The following is a 17,371-nucleotide window of genomic DNA, read 5'->3' as shown; positions in this document are numbered from 1 at the left end:
CCTGTGGAGTATTTCAGAAAGAGCAAACGGGGGGCTGCAAGTTAGAGGACACATTCTGGACTCTGCCTTTGCCTCCTTCCTGCAGTAAATGCATACTGAGCACCTACTGTGAGCTAGATCTGGGCTAGATGCTGTGTGACATCCACCACCTCATGGAAAAGACAGACAAGCAATCAAGTTGAAAAACTGGGTGAAAGAAAACTATACAATGTGGGCCACCAATAGTCTAAGCAGTGGCTCTCAAACTTTCTTGAATATTGGAATCACCTGGGATCTTTAAAAATACTGAATCCCATTGTACTAAGTTAATCGGTCTGGGATGCCACTCAGGGCATGGAGATTTGAAAAACTCCCTGGGTGATTTAATATGCAGCAAAGTTTGGGAACCACTGGTTTAGTACATCCATCCTTACAGTTTGGGGTGGGGGTGTCACACAGCTGTCTAATCATTTGAAAGCTGTGGTCCCTCATTCCAGATATTTGTATGTAGATGCAAAATTTGGAAGAGAATTTCAGGGAGCTGATAGATCCTAAGAAGCGAATCTGGGAATTCCTTGCGCGGGGGCGGGGCTAAGGAGGGCCTCGTGAAAAATCCCCAGATACAGAAGGATCCAATCCCAATCAGGGTGACATGAGCTCTCCGTGTCCCCTCCAGAATGGCTCTGGCCCTTCTCTTTCACAGAAGCCTCGGCGTTAATGTCACCAAACCTAGTTCCCGCAGGGCGGTAAACAACCACCAAGCGGCCGCTGTGCGCACGTGTGCCAGTGTGCACGCTAGTGTACACGCCAGCGTGCACGCGCGGGGCCGCGGGCGAGCGTGCGTTTCCGTTAGGGAGTCCTGAACGCCTCCGGCAGCCGCTGCAGCAGCGCGCCCGGCACCCCCTCCCGCCCAGTCCCCTCCCCCGGTGGCTCTTAGTCGCCCTCTTCCCTCCCCCCCGGCAGCGTCGATCGCCTCCGGGTGCGCGGGGCAGCGCTCTGCACGCGAACCCCTCCTGCAGGCGCCCAGGCGCGAGCCAAGCGCCGATCTCCGGGCGCGTTTGGCGCCCCCTCCCAGCCACCGGGCGACGATGAGCGGAGGCGCGGGGGTCGCGGAGAGCAGGTGAGCCCAGCCGCCGGGCTGGGGGCCGGGGGGTTCGGAAAGAGAAAGGGCAGAGTGGGGGTGGGGGTGGGCCAGCTGGACCCAGCATCGCCGCCTGGGGAAAGGGCTTTGCCCCCTTCAGCACCCTCCACCGAGGGCTCTGCTTTGCCCTTTCTTGGGTGGGGCGAGGGCTCCACTCCCGCCCTGGCATCCCCGCTCTGGCCGCACAAACAAAGCGCCCTTCCGCGGCGGCGCCTGCCCCGCGCGAGCACGGAGCCTGGGAGGAGACGCGCCCGCCATCCCTGACTCCGACCCCCTACCCGGGGCGGGGACGGGGCCCAGGCGGCTGCACTTGGGTTGGGTAGGTGGCACCGGGGTCGCGCGCAGGTGCTGGCGCGGGAGGCGGCGGCGCGCAGCTTGGAGGCCCCGCGCGCCCGGCCCGGAGGCGGGGCTACGGGCGGTGCTGCTGCCCCCTGCCGCCACCGCCTCCCTGCCGCTGCTCCCGGGCAGCGCGGCGGCGGCTGCAGGTGGGCCCACATCCTCCAGGAAGCAGCTGCGGGCGGCGGGTGGGTGTGGAGGAGGGCAGGTCGCCCTGCGGCTCCCGCTTTGCTTTCCGCAAATGGACTGGCGCTGTTTCCGCCTCCTCGGTTGACTCCCTGCCCCCAAGGCCCGTCTTCTGCTGTCCTCGTCTGCCCCCAGCCCTCCAGCTTCAGCCCTCTGGAGCGTCTGCGTCCTCCGCACCTGGAGGATTTGGGAGGTTTCTCTGAACACCATGGGCGCTTTGGCCCCTCTGCTCTCAGGCTGTGTTGAGAGCAGGATTATTTCCCCTCTTTGGCCATGTGTGGAGCCCTCCCCCGCTGCCCGCTGGTCAGCCACTCTACTCCCCTAAGGGGTTGCTCACGAGATAAACATTGCTTGGAGGGTTTCTGCTATTACTGTAACGGCAGCCATTGCCTCTGTCTTCAGCGCCCCACAGACTTTTAAAAACAGCTACTTTTTACGTGGGTATGTCTTTTAAGAGCTGGTTTGGGGATGCTCTAACGAGTTTTCCAGAGGTCCCCACTGTCATCTGCAAAAGTAGGCTTTTAGCATTGGATATAATATTTCAGCCGAAGACACGTGATAGATTGTGAAATACATCCTTTAGGTAATCCTCTCATTGCGGTAGGTGCTTGCAGGAAGTCCACCCAGAACAGTGCGGAAACGCTCAGCAAAGATTTGAGACTCAGCAGAGAACTTACTTATGGGACAGTAACTGCAAAATAAATTTTCCACAGTAACAACTAGGGGAAGAAGAGAATGCCGAGGGTTAAAAAGTTCATAATTTTTTTTCGTGAATCATTGAACATTAGGCTCAGCTTCTCTCAGGGAAGAAGAAGGGTTTTTGTTTGTTTTGTCTTTTTGAGTTTTTTCTTGTCTATTCTTTAAAGCACTGTTGCAGTCAGGAAGACAGCCTAGGAAAGTCTGTTGCAGATACGTTTTGCGGTTTAATTTCTTGAAGTTAGAGCATGAATAAAACCACACTAGGACCCCCCACCATGGAATATCAAAAACATTTCTTTAGAGATGGTCACTTAACAGCAACACTTGCAAATGACTGTTAAAGAGAACTTCGAATCAAATTATGGCTAAAGTTAAGTTTTGTTCTTCAAAACAAACAACAACAAAAAAGAGGAAGTGAATTGAAATATAGTGTGTGAAATTAGCAGTTATTTATATAGACAGAGCTAACTAAACTCAGCTGCCCCGCCCCCTGTCCCCAGAACTACCAGCCTTCCTAGTATTACTCTAAGATATGGCCCCTCCTCACCCCGCGAAAACTCGTTAGTCCACCATCCCAGATCTTTCTGGCCTCTTCAGAGAGCTTGTTGCTAATGTGTCATTTACACATTTCAGTGTGGCAACAAAGTCCATAGCATTTTGTGTCAAACAACAAAGGAGGTGCAATTCTCAGTAAATTGTAAAGCACCCTACGGATGTTTGCTACTGTTGCTTGTGATTTCTAGTAGCTGCTCAGTATGACACTCTTGATACTTAGCCATTCCCACATTTTTGGCCATTTAAGCTGTTACTACAGGTTTTTAAGTACTGAGGAAGTCTCTAACTTATATCTAATTATCACATTCTTTCTGTCATTTATTTGTCCAATGAACATTCTTTTCTCCTTGCAAACAGTGCGTAGATGCTGGGAATGTGGAATCCTTGGCTGCAGGTGCGCGAGTGCACACACACACACACACTCACACACACTCACTCACACTCACTCACAGTCCTCTTATTCCTTTAGTTCCCAGGGGTGACAGGCTTATAAACAAAGCACAGCAGAGAAGTGCAATAAAACCATGAACCTGGATGTATATCTGACATTGCTCACTCGGAGGGGAGTAGAGAAGAGATCCCTTCTACTGGGCTGTCATGGGAATTCTCACCTCCCCCACCCACCATCCCCACCCCAGGCCAGCTCTCCTTCTTGTCCACCCTGGGCATTTCCGATTGCTTTCTTGTCCCCCTTCTTCCTCTTCTTCCTCTCCTTCTCCTCCCCTCACTGCTGGAAGTATTCCAGCTGCCTCCTTTCTCCCTTAAACCAGTTTAGTTCCAGCCCTTTTCCCTCTTGACCCCACTTTCCTCTGGAGTACATCATACAGAGGTTTCATTGGCCGTTAGTTACAAGGAAGAAGGAGGGAGTAAACCTTGAAACTGTTCCCCCTAATCCCTGCCACCCCACAGCTGCCTTTTGGGCCATAGCCCCCAATGTGGTCACCTCTTCACCTTGCCCCCTACCCCCGAGGGTCATTCTCCAGTCCCATCCATGGGCTGCAAAGCTAAGGCCCTGGATACTTTTCCTTTCCAAGATGCTGAAAACCCTTCTTTTGTATGTCTATTCAGTCGTACCGAAAACTTAGCATCTTAAGTATACAGCTTGATGAATTAGTACAAAGTGAGCACATCTGTGTAACCCCGACCCAGGTCAACCAGAAGCCCCCTCGTAGTCCTCTTACTGTCATGTCTGTCTTCCCCAAAGGAACCAGAAGTTGGTTTTCCTTGTTTGTAAACTTAATAAAAATAGAATCATACAGCATATACCCTTTTGTGTCTGTCTTCTCTTGTGCCGTTATGCTTGTGAGATTATCATCCCATTATGTTTGTGAGGTTAGCCCTCGTGCTTGCGTGTGAGCAGTTTTTCATTCTCATGGCCCACAGGGTTCCATTATATGACTATGTCACCTTTTATTCACCCATTCTCCTTTTGATGAGCACAGTAATTGTTTCCAGGTTTTGCCTATTACACATAATGATGCAGTGAATTCTTTGGCCTTTTGGTACCCAAAGACCTACCTGTTTCACCTTTTTTTTTTTTTTTAATTAATGGTGTAACTGAAAAAAGGAACTGAGAGGCCAGCTGAAGGAGTCAGCTGGAGAGCCGGGCTTGTGCATTTTTTATCTTTGTTGGCACTAAGTGTTTCTGAAGCATAGGAGATGGTGCTCTCATTCAGGGACCTGAACACAGAAGAAAAAAAAGCGGTGGGATGGCTTCCGTCCCGGGCAAGCTGACTGCAGGTGGTGTTCTTTGGGATGCTTAGAACAAAAGAAACCAGCCTGGCTTGGGAAGTGTCCTCTGGGGGCACTGACACTGGCACTCATGGTGCCCACATCTGTCCTACCCCACCACCTGTTTACACCCCTCTTCACCTTGCAGAGTCCCTGATCCTCCCCAGGGCCTGAAGTCCTTCTGTCCCAGCCGGTCTGAAAGGGGCTGTGTTGTTTGTTGGCTTTCAGAGCTTGATTCTGAATGAAGGCAGTTTCCTTGGAGTGTGCTTTAAAGTTACCTAGTTCCCTGAGGGAGTTTTGTCATTCAGCACCAGGACTTCTTGGAATTCTTGGTCTGGCTTTTGTGACCTGGGGCCCTGAGATTCTCTTTAGGAAGATGCTTGGGCCTTTTGGACTCCATGCAGCCAGTGTCCGACCTGTGGCACAGGGTCAGGCAGTCCCCGTGTAAGAAGTTGAAGACAGCAGATTCTGGGACCCTGCATTGTTGACTTCCTCCTGGGCTCTCAAGCTTCAGATTTCTCCTAAAGTGGAAATACAGAGACTACTCAGCGAACTGAGTGATCGCCACTCAGTGTCCCAGGATTGCCGTCATTTTGGTTACAGAGTGAAAGTTTCTCCACCCCCCCCCCCCCCGTCTCTCTTCATCTCCTGCCTCTCTTTCCTTGACCACACTTACTTTTCTTCCGTTTCTGGACCTTGACCAACTCCTTCCTGTCTCATACAGAGCTGTGTACCACCCCTTACTCCCACCCCCACCTTCATCCTTACTCTCTTGTCCATTCCTGTTTATCCTTTGTGGCTCAGTTTAAATGTCACTTCCCCAGGAAGCCCTCCCCAATTCCTCAATCTCAGACAAGTGTTCTTGGAGCACTTCCTGTCTCAGATACAAGAAGACGGTCTTCCCAGTTGCTCAAAGGCACAGACCCAGTTGCTTTGTTCACTCTCGCCTAGCGCATAACCCGTTCATGTTTGGCAAATGAATCAATTGGTAGGTAAACCAAGAGGCCTGAGACAAGTTGTAAAGTTGTCTCTGTAACTTGCTGTGTGGTCTTGGATATTTATTAACCTGACTTCTCCTAAAGTCCATATCCCCGTCTGTAAAATAATGCGTCAGGCTGGCAGATCTTGTAGGCTCCTTTCCGTTTCATTTTTTGCTGAGTCTAGCGGTTAGGTCCTGTTTGAGGGATGGTAGCACTCTTTGAAAGTGCAAGCTGGCCTTAGCTTCATGTCTTAACCGGCCTTAGTTTCATGCCTGTGTTCTTAGCGTAAGAGCTCTGTTCTTCCCAGTTCATCACAGCCCGCTGTGGGCTGGAACTTTAGCTTATATTTGCTTTTACTTTGCTCTTCCTGCATCATATATGTTTATTTTCTGATCTGTCTCCCCTTCCTTGGAGGCAAGGTTCATGTGTCACATGTTAACTTTTATATCCCCTCTGCCTAGCACAGCACCTATGAGGTAATTTCAGTTGATGAAAAGAGATCTGTATTAAAGCAAGTGTTACTTCCGTTGAGGTTATGCTCTGGGAAGTATAGCTACTTCGTGAGTATGCAGAGTAACTCTTAGTTTGTGACTGACATAAACGTTTCTACTTTCTTTTACCCATTTAACTTCTGGCCCATTTCCTAGGTTGATAGGGGCTAAAATAAGTAAAACACTCCTTGGTTTAATTCTGGTGGAAAGTTAAAGGAGGATTTGGGGCTCATTATGGATTTAATTATGCCTAATAACTTCATATTAGTTACTGTAAGGCTATAGTTGAGAATACCTTCACAGACGGTAGGAACCTTAGGAAGAGAGACTGGTAAGTAAGGTTTGTCGTTATCTGCTTGGCAGAATTTTAGGCTTTTTGTTGTGAAATGGGTTCTGCAGTCCACCCAAGATGGACAAGGTTCTTGGATAAGTTACCCAAGGCCTCTGAGCCTTATTTCCTCATCTGTGAAATGGGGATAATATTAGTTCAGTGTCAGGTGCTAAAAAGGTTGTTGCAGTGAGCCCACTGATGCACATGAGGCCCTTGGCTTGAGTTCAGCCACACAGTAAATATTTAATAAATATTAACTATTATATTGTGGTTTTATTTTTACTTCAACAATTGTTAGATCTTTACCTGGAGAATTATTACTTATAGAGCCAGATTTGAGTGAAATCCTCCTGGCACCTACTATCCACCTGTCCTGGCTGCAGTCTGGCTGGGGTACAGAGAGGTGGGAGGGAGAAAGAACCCCTCAGGTCAGATTTTACTGCACCAAGATGCAGGGTTTTTCTCCTCCCACTAAGGGAGAGGGGCCTGTAACAGGTGGGGCCTGGGAGCTGATAGGCATGAGGCAGCATTGAAATTACACTTAGTCATCCTGGTTGAGTCCAATCAAAATGTAAGGAATTTTAGTTGCCACTAAGTAAGTGTCCATGCCCTTTCCCTACTGATTTTCAGCCCCTAAGTTACATGGTGAACTTTGGAATGAAGGCTTTCTTCTCCTTGGTGGCTGTGGTTTTCCTTGTAACAGACCACATGGAAAAAGCAGAGTGGAGGAGGATGTGGGGAACTGGCATCCATGCAGTGTGTCAGGCAGGAAGAAAAACTTTCCCTACCTTTCTAGGTTCTTCTGAGTGGTGTAAGAATTAAATTGATGCGAGACAGATTAATAAAGGAGAAAATCACACAAAAGTTTAATAACAGGTATACATGGGAGAGACCCAGAAAAACTTGAGTAACTCTCCAAAGTTGCCAAAGCCCTCACCTTAAATTCCATCCTCAGCTAAAGGCTTTGAGCATGGGAGAGTTAGTGGTGGGAGGTTACCAGGAAGAGCTGGGTAAACTGTGGTAAGGTTGTTATGCAGATTGAAGTCACTGCCTTCTCCCCATTGATAAGAGTACAGATTCAGACACCCTTACAAATGGAGATTTCCCTTACAGATGTAAATGCTGTAGGGTACAGAAGGGTAACTCCTACTTGGTTTTCAGAGTTTTCCCCTTGCCTGCTGTTTCTTAGAAAAAACCAGGATAAAGTAACATGCCAAAGAGATGTATTTTTAGGATGGCAAATTCTGCTGTACTACAAGCAGCTAGGGCCCTGTGATTCCCCTGGGGTTGCTCCCTCCACCTGGCTGTAACCCTGCGGCTGCCCTGTGGGTGGACTTCTCCCCCTCCTCGGATCAAAGCCTCTTCCCCCATAACTGTTCGGAGTTTTGGTACAGAGAGCTGGCCTGCTACCGTGCAGCCTCAGTACATGGAAAAAATAAAGGTTTTCCATGAAGGTTTTCTGGGCTTTAGCAGTTCTGCTATCTAGGCAGATGTACACACATCTGGAAATAAAGATAAGCAGCTGTAGAGAGGGGAATACGAAAGGGCCAGTTAAGAGAAAAATGCATTTTTGTCTCAACACAGAAGTGGATTTTTGGCAGACATGTTTTGTATAATAAGAATGGCTAACTCTGAATACGTGTTCTCATAATTATTTTAAAATTGAAAGGTGGGACTGCCTTTTAATTTTAAAGAGGTACAAGTCTGGAGAAAAAAGATGCAGTGGTTGGCCAGTTCTTTTATGCATTTCATTGGGAACCATATTTTAGCCTTTCTTAGTGTCTTGAAACATTTCCTAATTTGGGGTTCACTACCACTCTCTGACCTCTTGAACTGAAGTTTAGGATTATGAAACAAGAGGATTCAGGTCTGAAAATGAGAATATATGTTTTTTCCTAGAATCATGGAGCTTGGGAAATACCAAATACTTGGGAATGGTTTACCAGAAAAAATCTTCAGTCAAGAAGGTCTTCAAAATCTGGAGGCTCTGGACTTACTTGGGTGAAGAAGAGAAAGGAAAGAGCAAGCAGTTGGTCTCCTGCTTTTGTGCTCTTCTTCCTCAGTTTGCTTTCACTACCAGGTTTGGGATTTGGGGGTGAAGTGATGGAGAGTGAAGGGAGACACAGTACCAGGCAGCTATGGGGCTTTGAAGTCATAATGGCCTAGAGTTGAGTGTTCCTCTTCTGTTTGTTAGCTGTGTGATCTTGAGGAAGTTAATGAACCTCTCTGAGCCTCAGTTTGCATTTGTAAAATGGCCTTCATAGGCTTATTGGGTTGATTCAGTGAGAAGATACAGAAAGGTTTTAAATATCCGTAAGTGCAAATAACACCATTGTTGTTTTCTTCCCGCCTTTTCATTTATTCATCAAAGATTCTGATTCAGAGGGCCCAGAAAAACAGTTTTCAGAAGGCATCCTATGGAATTCTAATGTCCTCAGTCCATGCCTTGAGAAATGCTGTTCATAAAGGATGACTAGTGGTTTGGGCATCAAGGGAGAGGGCAGGGCTGTCACTTACATGCACACACAACACCAGGGGGTACCCCAACATCACAGTACATGTGCATGGAGTGCACATGGTTGGAATGCGTGACCTGCAAGTCCACAGGCAGTGACCCTTTTCGGGGGAGGGTTCAGAGAATAGTGTGTGTGTATGTGTCTATGTGTGTGTGTGATGCAGGGTGTCCTTGGGACACTGAAGAGCTTTCACTCTGGGGAAGCACACAGAGTGGGAAACAAGGGAGCCAGGTGGAGGTCGTTGGGTGCCAAGCCAGGGAATTTAGGCTTCAGCCAGGAAGTGGTGAGAAGCCACAAAGGGGTCTCTGCAAAGACATGACCAGCTCATGCAAATCAAGGTCACATGAGGGATGAACCGATAAACCAAGAGTAAGATGGTGATTAGGAGAATATAATCAGCCAGCCAGATGAGAGGCAGAGAGAGCTTGAACTGAAGCAGAAATAGTGGACTTGGAGGAGGGGACAGGTTTGAGAAATGTGTAGGAGAAGGCTTAGGAGGACACGATTGCTGGCTGGGAAAGAGGAAGCAGGACCTAGTGATGACTTGGAGGTTCTAGTCTGGTGACCTGGTGTTGTGATTCTCTGCAAAGGCAGGTCAGGAGGAGCAGGTTTGCATGGAAAGGGAGGGCAGTGATTAGTTAAGTGCTGATAGTATTTCATTTAAAGTGTTGACATGACCCCCTCTCCCCACCGTGCCCCCAGGCCTTGGGCACCTGGGACTCAGGGAAGAGGCCTGGGAAGGGGGTAAAGATTTAGGACTTGAAGCCTTGACATGAAAAGCAAGCACTGGGGCATCCTGAGGAGGGTGCAGTGAAGTGGTTCTGGGACACATCCATTGCTGGGAGGCTGAGGCCAATGGGGCACGTGGAGAGGGGAGAGGCTATGGAGACAGGGGAGGGGGTGAGGGGGGAGCAGACCAGGTGAGAGGGACTGGAAGCCATGGGGGAGCCTGTCACCTGCTTCATCTAAAGAGATAGCGGCCACTAAGGACGGAGAGGGCCCGATGGGTCTGTCGGGCAGCAGTCCTGGATGGCTCTCGCTCAGTGGTTTTGGTAACGTGAGAGAGCAGAAGCCAGGTGGCTTAGGGTCTGGGAGAGGCTGGGGAGTGGGAAGCCGCGACTGTAGGCCCTCCTGTGAGACCAGCATGAGGAGGGCGAAAGGAGGCTAGGTGGTCGGTCGTGAGGATGGAACGTTCCGTAGGCGAGGGGAGGACCGCCCATTGAATTGAACGGGAACTGTGGGAGCCCTTCCTTTCTCAGGCGCGCTGGATCTGGGGGAGGGGCCGCAGGGGCCGGAGGGGCCGGGTGAGAAGACCTGGGAGCCGGAGGAGGATGCACAGAGGGAGCCGGCTGGAGGGAGGGGCTGGAGGCCCGCGCCGAGTGGGCGACGACGATGGATTGCAGAAGGCGCGGCAGAGCCAGGCCGCGTGGCGGGGCACGGAGGTGCCACATCGTGAAAGTGTGTGCTGGCGTTTCCGGGGGTGTGACGGGACAAGAAGGGGTTCAAGTGCACGCTTGGTAAGTTCCATCTATCCGGGTGGTTTGGAATCAGGCGGCAGGTGGAGATGAGGGGCAGGCGGAGGATTGAGGAGGGAGAGCGTTGTTTAACGGGCAACATTTCTGGAGAAACATAGTATGATCATTTTGAAGACTTTCATAATTATTTTGTATAAAATTAGTATCCATTTATAAAACTGTTTTTCTGTTCTTGTTCTAGTGATGATCACAGTGCCTCTTCAGAAGAAAAAGGTATGGTACTCCAAGTCAGTGCTGAGTCATCCAAAACCTTAACCTGTACTGCGAGAAACATTTGTGTCTTTAGAAAATGATTTCTTTATTCATTTTATATGTTGGCTGCAATTGCTTTATTGCATTCAGGCATTCACCGACTTATAGAAATGAGTTGAAATAATCAATAGGTTATGATGATGGAATAATGGCAACTTTTCAGAATTTTCTCTAAGATTATCTTTTCAAGAGGTATTCAAAGTGAAATGTAAAGAATTGGGTGGGGCCTTTGTAGTTTTTTACAAGAATAGAAAATAAATGCTCTTACATCTCTCTCCTTTTAAACTCTAGTTCTAATGTTCTTTTTAACTTTATTTTAAATTCAGTAAAGTAAGATTAGAGAAGCATTGTCACCTGAATTCAATCAACGTTCCATGCACAGTGACTAGGTCTTTTCTTTAATGCTTGAGTGTGGTAAGTCTGTAACCGTGTGTAGAGATGGATTTCTTGCTCTGGCTTGTTCTCTTTATCCTGCACTGCATGCACAGCTAGCCCAGTGTCTTACTGGGGGGTGGTTCTGAGGTCACTTTGGGCATTGACCTGTGTCACTTGGCTGCAGAGTGGCTTAGAAACTCCTCAGCTCGTCTCTGGGCCACTGTCTTACTTTTGCAAGTTTCATATCCCTCCTGTGGTTCATTTTTCCAGAGCAGAATAATGACAACCTGCCTAAGAAAAGTATTATGATGAAAATTTAAAAGTTTTTGTAAAGTGTGTCTGGAACGTGTGGTGTAAGGGGATGACGTGAATCTGTCACGAATGGGGTTGGATCTGGCGGGCTTTCTGCTTCACGATGCTGACCTAAACCTCCCCCATCCCTCTCTTTGCTTTTGCCTGTTTCTGTCTGGCTGAGATGCCTCTCCCTTCCCAACATTTAACTTCCAAGTGTGTTTCAGATCAACCAGATTCAAAGACTAGTGCTGAATCCCTCACATTCAGTGAGTGGTCTCAGCTTCTCTCTTGGACCAGCAAAATATCAGCCTCACTTCATTTTGTATTGTCTTGATTTCTTTCTCTATCTAATGCATGGCTACTCCTTGTCCTCACAATCTCATTAACCCATAGACTCTTTGCTGGGGTGTGGATTTTCTCCGAATTTCTACAGAATGCCCACCACACAGTGGACACTAAGTCAATGTTCATTAAATTGAAGGGACAGTAGTCTCTGACTGTGCCCTGGGGGAATCAGTCAACCAGTAACTAAGCCTCTGTTGTTCACAAGCCCAGTGGGGGTTGATGGATGTTCCAAACAAACAAGTGGAAGAGTGCTAGGTCCAGGTCTAGAGCAGTCTACTTGAGCAGAACATAAATAACAGACAAGGGGTATGGTAACTGAGGAGCAGTCCATCCCTGCACAGGAATGCCCTTGCTCTATTTAACACTGTTGGTAACCTCTGCGAGTTACCCCTTCTTCTCCTTTATCTCTAATGTCTCCATTTCCCCGGCACCCACACTGGCCTGGACTCTCACCACTTCATACCTGGATCTCTGCAGTGGCCTCTTAATGCCAGGCTCCCTGAAGTCTTGTGCATTCTGATCATCAGTAACCCCCAGTGTCCACCAACATCTTGGGGAACACCAAGGCCCACTCCAGCTTGAAGCGCTCATGTAATTCTGTGTCTCCATGTCATTGCCTGTAGGAGAACCATCCCCCCAGTCCAGCTCTTCCTAATTGCATTCAAGGTCCTCCCTGGTCTGATCCCAACTTATCTGGCCAACTTCATGTCCTTACTGTCAACTCATTTGGGTCATTTCACTAAATTGTTGACAGTTGTTTTCCTGAATTGACTGTTGATTGGGGAGGACATGGATTCTTTGGTGTAGTAATACCACTGTCTGCCTTTCAGTTACAAAATCTAAAACCAGGTTTGTTTTTGTTTTTTTTTTTCCCCTTTCTGGTGTCAAGTTACTTAATTGCCAGGGATGTTTTTAGGGAGCTGCTGAGTTGGTCAAACAAAGAAACAATGCCACTCCTTTGGTACAAAATAGAGACTGCCAGGGACCCAACGAAATGTAATGAAAAGTTTGTTGGCTTTTCTGTTTGCCTTCTATTGGAAAAGGCTTAAGGTTTCTTTGTCTAAATCTTGTCTCCCCTGAGACTATGGCGTTGTTTCCCATTGCTCACGGGGCGTCAGTTTGACATGCAAGACTGCTTTGGGTCTAACGTGGTCGTTGAATGGCACAAAGGGCTTCTGTTATTTGGGACTTAGCTTTTACAAAAATGAGCATAATCTTCTATTTTATCCTTGTGTTTATCCTATTAAACTTTATTTCTTTCTCAAAATTTAGATTGCCCTAGCCCCAACCTAGATACTTCAGAGGACTCTAAATCAGGTAAGGGATATGATTAATATTGATAAATGCCCAAATGAAATTTTTACAAAATAACCAATTCATAGCAAGGTAAATTACAATTTATTTATTTATTTAGTACTGTTTTACTTCAAACAATCTGAGTGAAAGGTAGGGACTTTCATCTTTCTATTTGAAAGGGCTGAATAAATTTTAAGCTTTCATGATTACCTAGCTTAGTGAAATCAGTGACTTTAAAAAGTTTGATGATAAGCGTGGTACTTAGTGAAACTGAGAATTTATCTTTGGCTGGGGTAGTCCCAGGAGGCTTCTCTGAGGAGATGATGGCTGGATTGAACTCTGAAAGATGAACTGGGGTCACAGGGCAAAGGCGAGGAGAAGAGTCGTCTCAGTTCAGAAGACTCACAGGTGTAAAGGGCTGAGTGAGGGAGAGTGTAAGTGCTTGTTCGCAGAGACTGAAGGGCAGATGGCTGGGGTGCGGGAGTGAGGGGAAGGGTCACGGGGCCAGAGTGCGTCTGCAGGGACAGGCGGGGGCTAGATGATATAGGGTTAAAAAACGGATTCTCCAGAGAAGATGTACAAATGGCCAAAAAACACATGAAAGATGCTCCGTATATTTCAAGGAAATGCAAACCAAAACCACAGCAAGTTACTACTTCACACCCTCTAGGATGGCTGTAATGAAAAAAGGAGGTGACAACAAGTGCTGACAAGGATGTGGAGAAGTTAGAGCCCTCATTCACTGCTGATGAGAATGTAGACTGGCATAGCCCCCTGGCGACACAGTTTGCCAGTCCTCAAGTGGCTACACATAGTTACCATTTGACCCAGCATTTCCTCTCCTCTTATATACCTCAAAGAAGTGGAAACATATCTCCACACAACCAGAGGGAAGGTGACTTGAAGGGGTTGCCCCAGCCAGGCTCCATCTCCCAGGGACCTGAGGCAGAGGGTGGGCCTCACCTGGGGCTGGTCCAGGCAGAATTACAGCCCTGCAGAGGTCCCAGACTGCCAGAGGGAACCGACAGGATAAAGAGGGGCCTTGGTAGGGGCTGCATGGTTCTTTAAAGCTGGGCAAAGCATTCATTCATTCACACTTTCATTCATTCATTGAGCATCTGTGTTGGGACTGGTGGCGGAGGGTCAGGTGATGAGACAGTCCTCCCGGGCTCACAGACCAGCAGCTAAACAAGCTGTTTGGTGGAGGGGTGAATGGGGCAGGATGGAACACAAAGGAGGCACAGCTAGCCTGACTCGGTGGGGCAGAGGGAGATTGTCAACAGGAGTGACTTTTGGGCTGGCTCTTACTGGATACCTAGGAGCTCTGGAGGTGGAGTCCGGGGGAAGGATTTCCAGGCAATGGGATGGCATCTGTAAAGGCATGGAGGAAGGAGTGGGATGATTCTAGTCCAGGGGTTCTCAACCCTGGCTGTGCTTTTCCGTCATCTGGGGACCTTTAAGAATATACTGCTGTTCAGGTCCCACCCGAGATCAGTTAAATCAAAACTTCCAAGGAAGGGCCGAGTCCCAGGCAGGGGTGTGTTTAGGAAGCTCCCTAGGTGATATTGGTGTGCAGCCAAGGTTGAGAACACTGCTCTCTGCTTCCAGCCCTGCAGGACCAAGTCCATGTCTTATTGCCTTTATTTCCCAGCACCTGTTCCTACAGAAGCATGGCCTCGCCCTCCACCCAGGCACTTCTCATGCAGGAACCTGCCTCCTGCTCCCCCTCTCCCTCCACATCCAGACAGTCACCAGCTCCTGGGCCTGGAATTGCTGAAGTCACAAGAAGCATGTTTGCAAATGTAACAACACGGTTAAGCGTGCAAATTCGGGCCAGCCTGCCCAAGTGGAAATCTTAGCCCCAGACTTCCTGGGCAGCGGGTAGTAGGGTGCTGGTGGTCTTGCTTAAGTAAATTCACTGACCTCAGCTTACCTCACTGGGAAGTCATGAGGGCTAGTGTGTAAATGTATGTAAAGCTCTTACATAAATATATGTGAAGTGTGTATATATATATGTAAAATGAGTAAATAAATGTAAATGAGTGAATACGTGTAAATGAGTAAGTATGTGTGCAGCGCCTGGCACAGTGAACACTCAGAGAAAACTGCTATTAGCTGCTATATTACTGTTCTCATTTTTATTCTCAAATCCTTTCATTCCTCCATGGAAGAATTGCACGTCCTTGGTTTTGGTCGTCAGCAGTTGTGTGTAGGGAGGGATGCTGTTAGGATAATACCAATAGCTTTCTGTGTGTTTACTCAGGGAACCCCGGGCCTGGGTGCGGTGAAGCTGGGGGAGCAGTGGCGGCGCGGGGTGGAGGGTGAACTTGGCCGGGTGGACTACCTGGGCGCGTCTCTGGTCGGCCAGGGCAGGTCCAGGGCGGCCCTGGAGGTGGAAGTCGACGTGCCCCCCCAGGGCTCTCAAGGTGTTCGTAGTTGGGGGTGCGGGGATGGAGAGGAGCGGAAGGCCCGTGGAGGGCACTTGGAGAGGCAGGAGGAGAACCAGGACAGACACCAGGGGAGGGCACCGGCAGGAGGGGATGGTCCGTGTCTTTCCCTGGGGGAGTCATGGGACTCGGGGTTAGCGGGTCTTTGGGGCCATGAAAGAAAGGATTCCAAATTCTGTGGGAACAGAAGCCTGATTGCAGTGGGTGAAGGTGCTGATGTCGGGGTGTGGGAGGGCAGGGAGCATTCCTGGGGACCACTCTTTCCAGAAGCAGTTGAACAATATAGACTGTCCTCTGCTTTGGGAAATGGCAGTTACACTGCAGAATTCTGCCCTGTTGTACGATTGAATTTGTGCATGGAATCTCCTAGATGCACAAGTGCAGGGCAAGATGGGAGCAGCAGGGGGCAGGTCAGGCCTGGTGGGACTTGGGTGACACCCAAATAAAATGATTATTGCAGCCAGAGTGTGATTTGAGCTCTTATTTAAACAATTAAATGATGTTTTGTTCAGTTCCAAAGAAGGATAAGCCCTCTATGTAAACCAGACTAGATTTGGACTCAATGAGAACGGATTATAAGAAGAAGTTAGTTGAGTTTGGATCTGTTTTATTATGTGTATAATTTAAGAAAATAGTTCCCACTTCCTTTTCATTGTGTGCTTCTCCCGGCATATGCTCTTTTTTAGGCGAGGACAGCAGTTCTGAGAGCAGCTCTGAAAGCGAATCAGGTGAGTTATCTATGTGTGTGTTTCTTTAATTACAGAATCCTAGGTAAACATAGAAACCTTTATTTTTATTTTAAAGTAATGGCCACATCGGTTATATTGCTTGAGGACACGTTAATTGCCAGAGTCTTTTGTGTGGAATACTGAAAAAGTACGTACATGGTAAATAATTTCTGGTTGGCAAGCAAAGTGGCAAAACAGGATGAGCTGAAGGAGAAAGACAGGAAATGGTTGCTATTGGTGAGGAACAAACATTTTACCTGCTCTCCCATTAGCCTGTGTTTTCTCTTAGTTGTCACATGAATCTGATTTAGACCTTTTTTTTTTTTTTGTAGATAATGAGGAGCCAAAACCAAAACAAACAAGTGAGTGTATCCTTCCTTCCTCTGTCATCTTTTGTGTTGTCGAAAGGAAGAAAGAAGGGTAGCCTTTGAGATTTTTAAGTTGCAAGTTGCTTGTTTCATGATCTTTTTTTTCATGGAAAATTGAGTTAAGCTTTAGGAAACAAATAAGCATTTTGAAAATTTGAGTTCAGTACACTTGGGATAAAAGGGGCGTGTTCTTGATCTGCACTGATGCCAAGGTTCTGCATGAGCTGTTCTGCTCTGAGGATTCCCAGAGGAGAAGAGATTGAGAGATGGCCGAAATCTGCAATGTCGCCACAGCCACAGCCTCGGCTTCCTTCCGTAGTGGTCGCCGCTCACAGTTCATCACAGGGTGAACAGTTTGCTGCTGAAAGTGTTTTACCATTTGTGGTTTAAAGTTTCTGCCTTGCTGTCCTGTCTGTTTGTGAACCACTTGAGTATGAAGCCACCACAGAGACATGGATCCTAAATATAAATTTGATTCGGGTCTAAAGTTTTGTGAAAAACTTAAAAAAAAGTGAGTGACTAAGCTTATATTTTAACTGAGTTTATTTTACTGTAGGATTCCACCCCTGCCCCCCACCCAGTTCTTAGAATATGATCTGCCCACGAACACAAATACTATAGCAAGGCAGTCAGAGGGTGCCTTTGTAATATTTTAAAATAAATGAAGTCTCTTCACTGAGAAGTCTTGTATTTAATTTAATTCTCTGCAGTTTCCCAGTGGGGAACCCGGGAAGGTAATTGTAAGCTCCTTGCAATCATGTTATGTATTGATAAGAACCTATAATT

General features: G+C 47.8%; 1 protein-coding gene across 1 annotated transcript in view; it reads left to right on the top strand.

Annotated features, from left to right (window-relative positions):
• The first annotated feature begins 919 nt into the window (after positions 1 to 919).
• Positions 920 to 17,371, top strand: part of LOC105094251 (nacht, lrr and pyd domains-containing protein 1b-like) — a 33,607-nt gene continuing 17,155 nt past the window's right edge. The window contains exons 1-5 of the mRNA XM_031450063.2: positions 920 to 1,099; positions 10,662 to 10,693; positions 13,019 to 13,063; positions 16,176 to 16,217; positions 16,550 to 16,579. Of these exons, the coding sequence (XP_031305923.1) occupies positions 1,068 to 1,099; positions 10,662 to 10,693; positions 13,019 to 13,063; positions 16,176 to 16,217; positions 16,550 to 16,579 (181 nt within the window). The 5' untranslated portion in view covers positions 920 to 1,067. The remainder of the gene's footprint in view (positions 1,100 to 10,661; positions 10,694 to 13,018; positions 13,064 to 16,175; positions 16,218 to 16,549; positions 16,580 to 17,371) is intronic.

The sequence above is a fragment of the Camelus dromedarius genome, chromosome 2 (assembly GCF_036321535.1).
Source record: "Camelus dromedarius isolate mCamDro1 chromosome 2, mCamDro1.pat, whole genome shotgun sequence".
Taxonomy (NCBI): Eukaryota; Metazoa; Chordata; class Mammalia; order Artiodactyla; family Camelidae; genus Camelus; species Camelus dromedarius.
The sequence above is the reverse complement of the archived record's forward strand: the minus strand, read 5'-3'. Positions and strand labels throughout refer to the sequence as shown.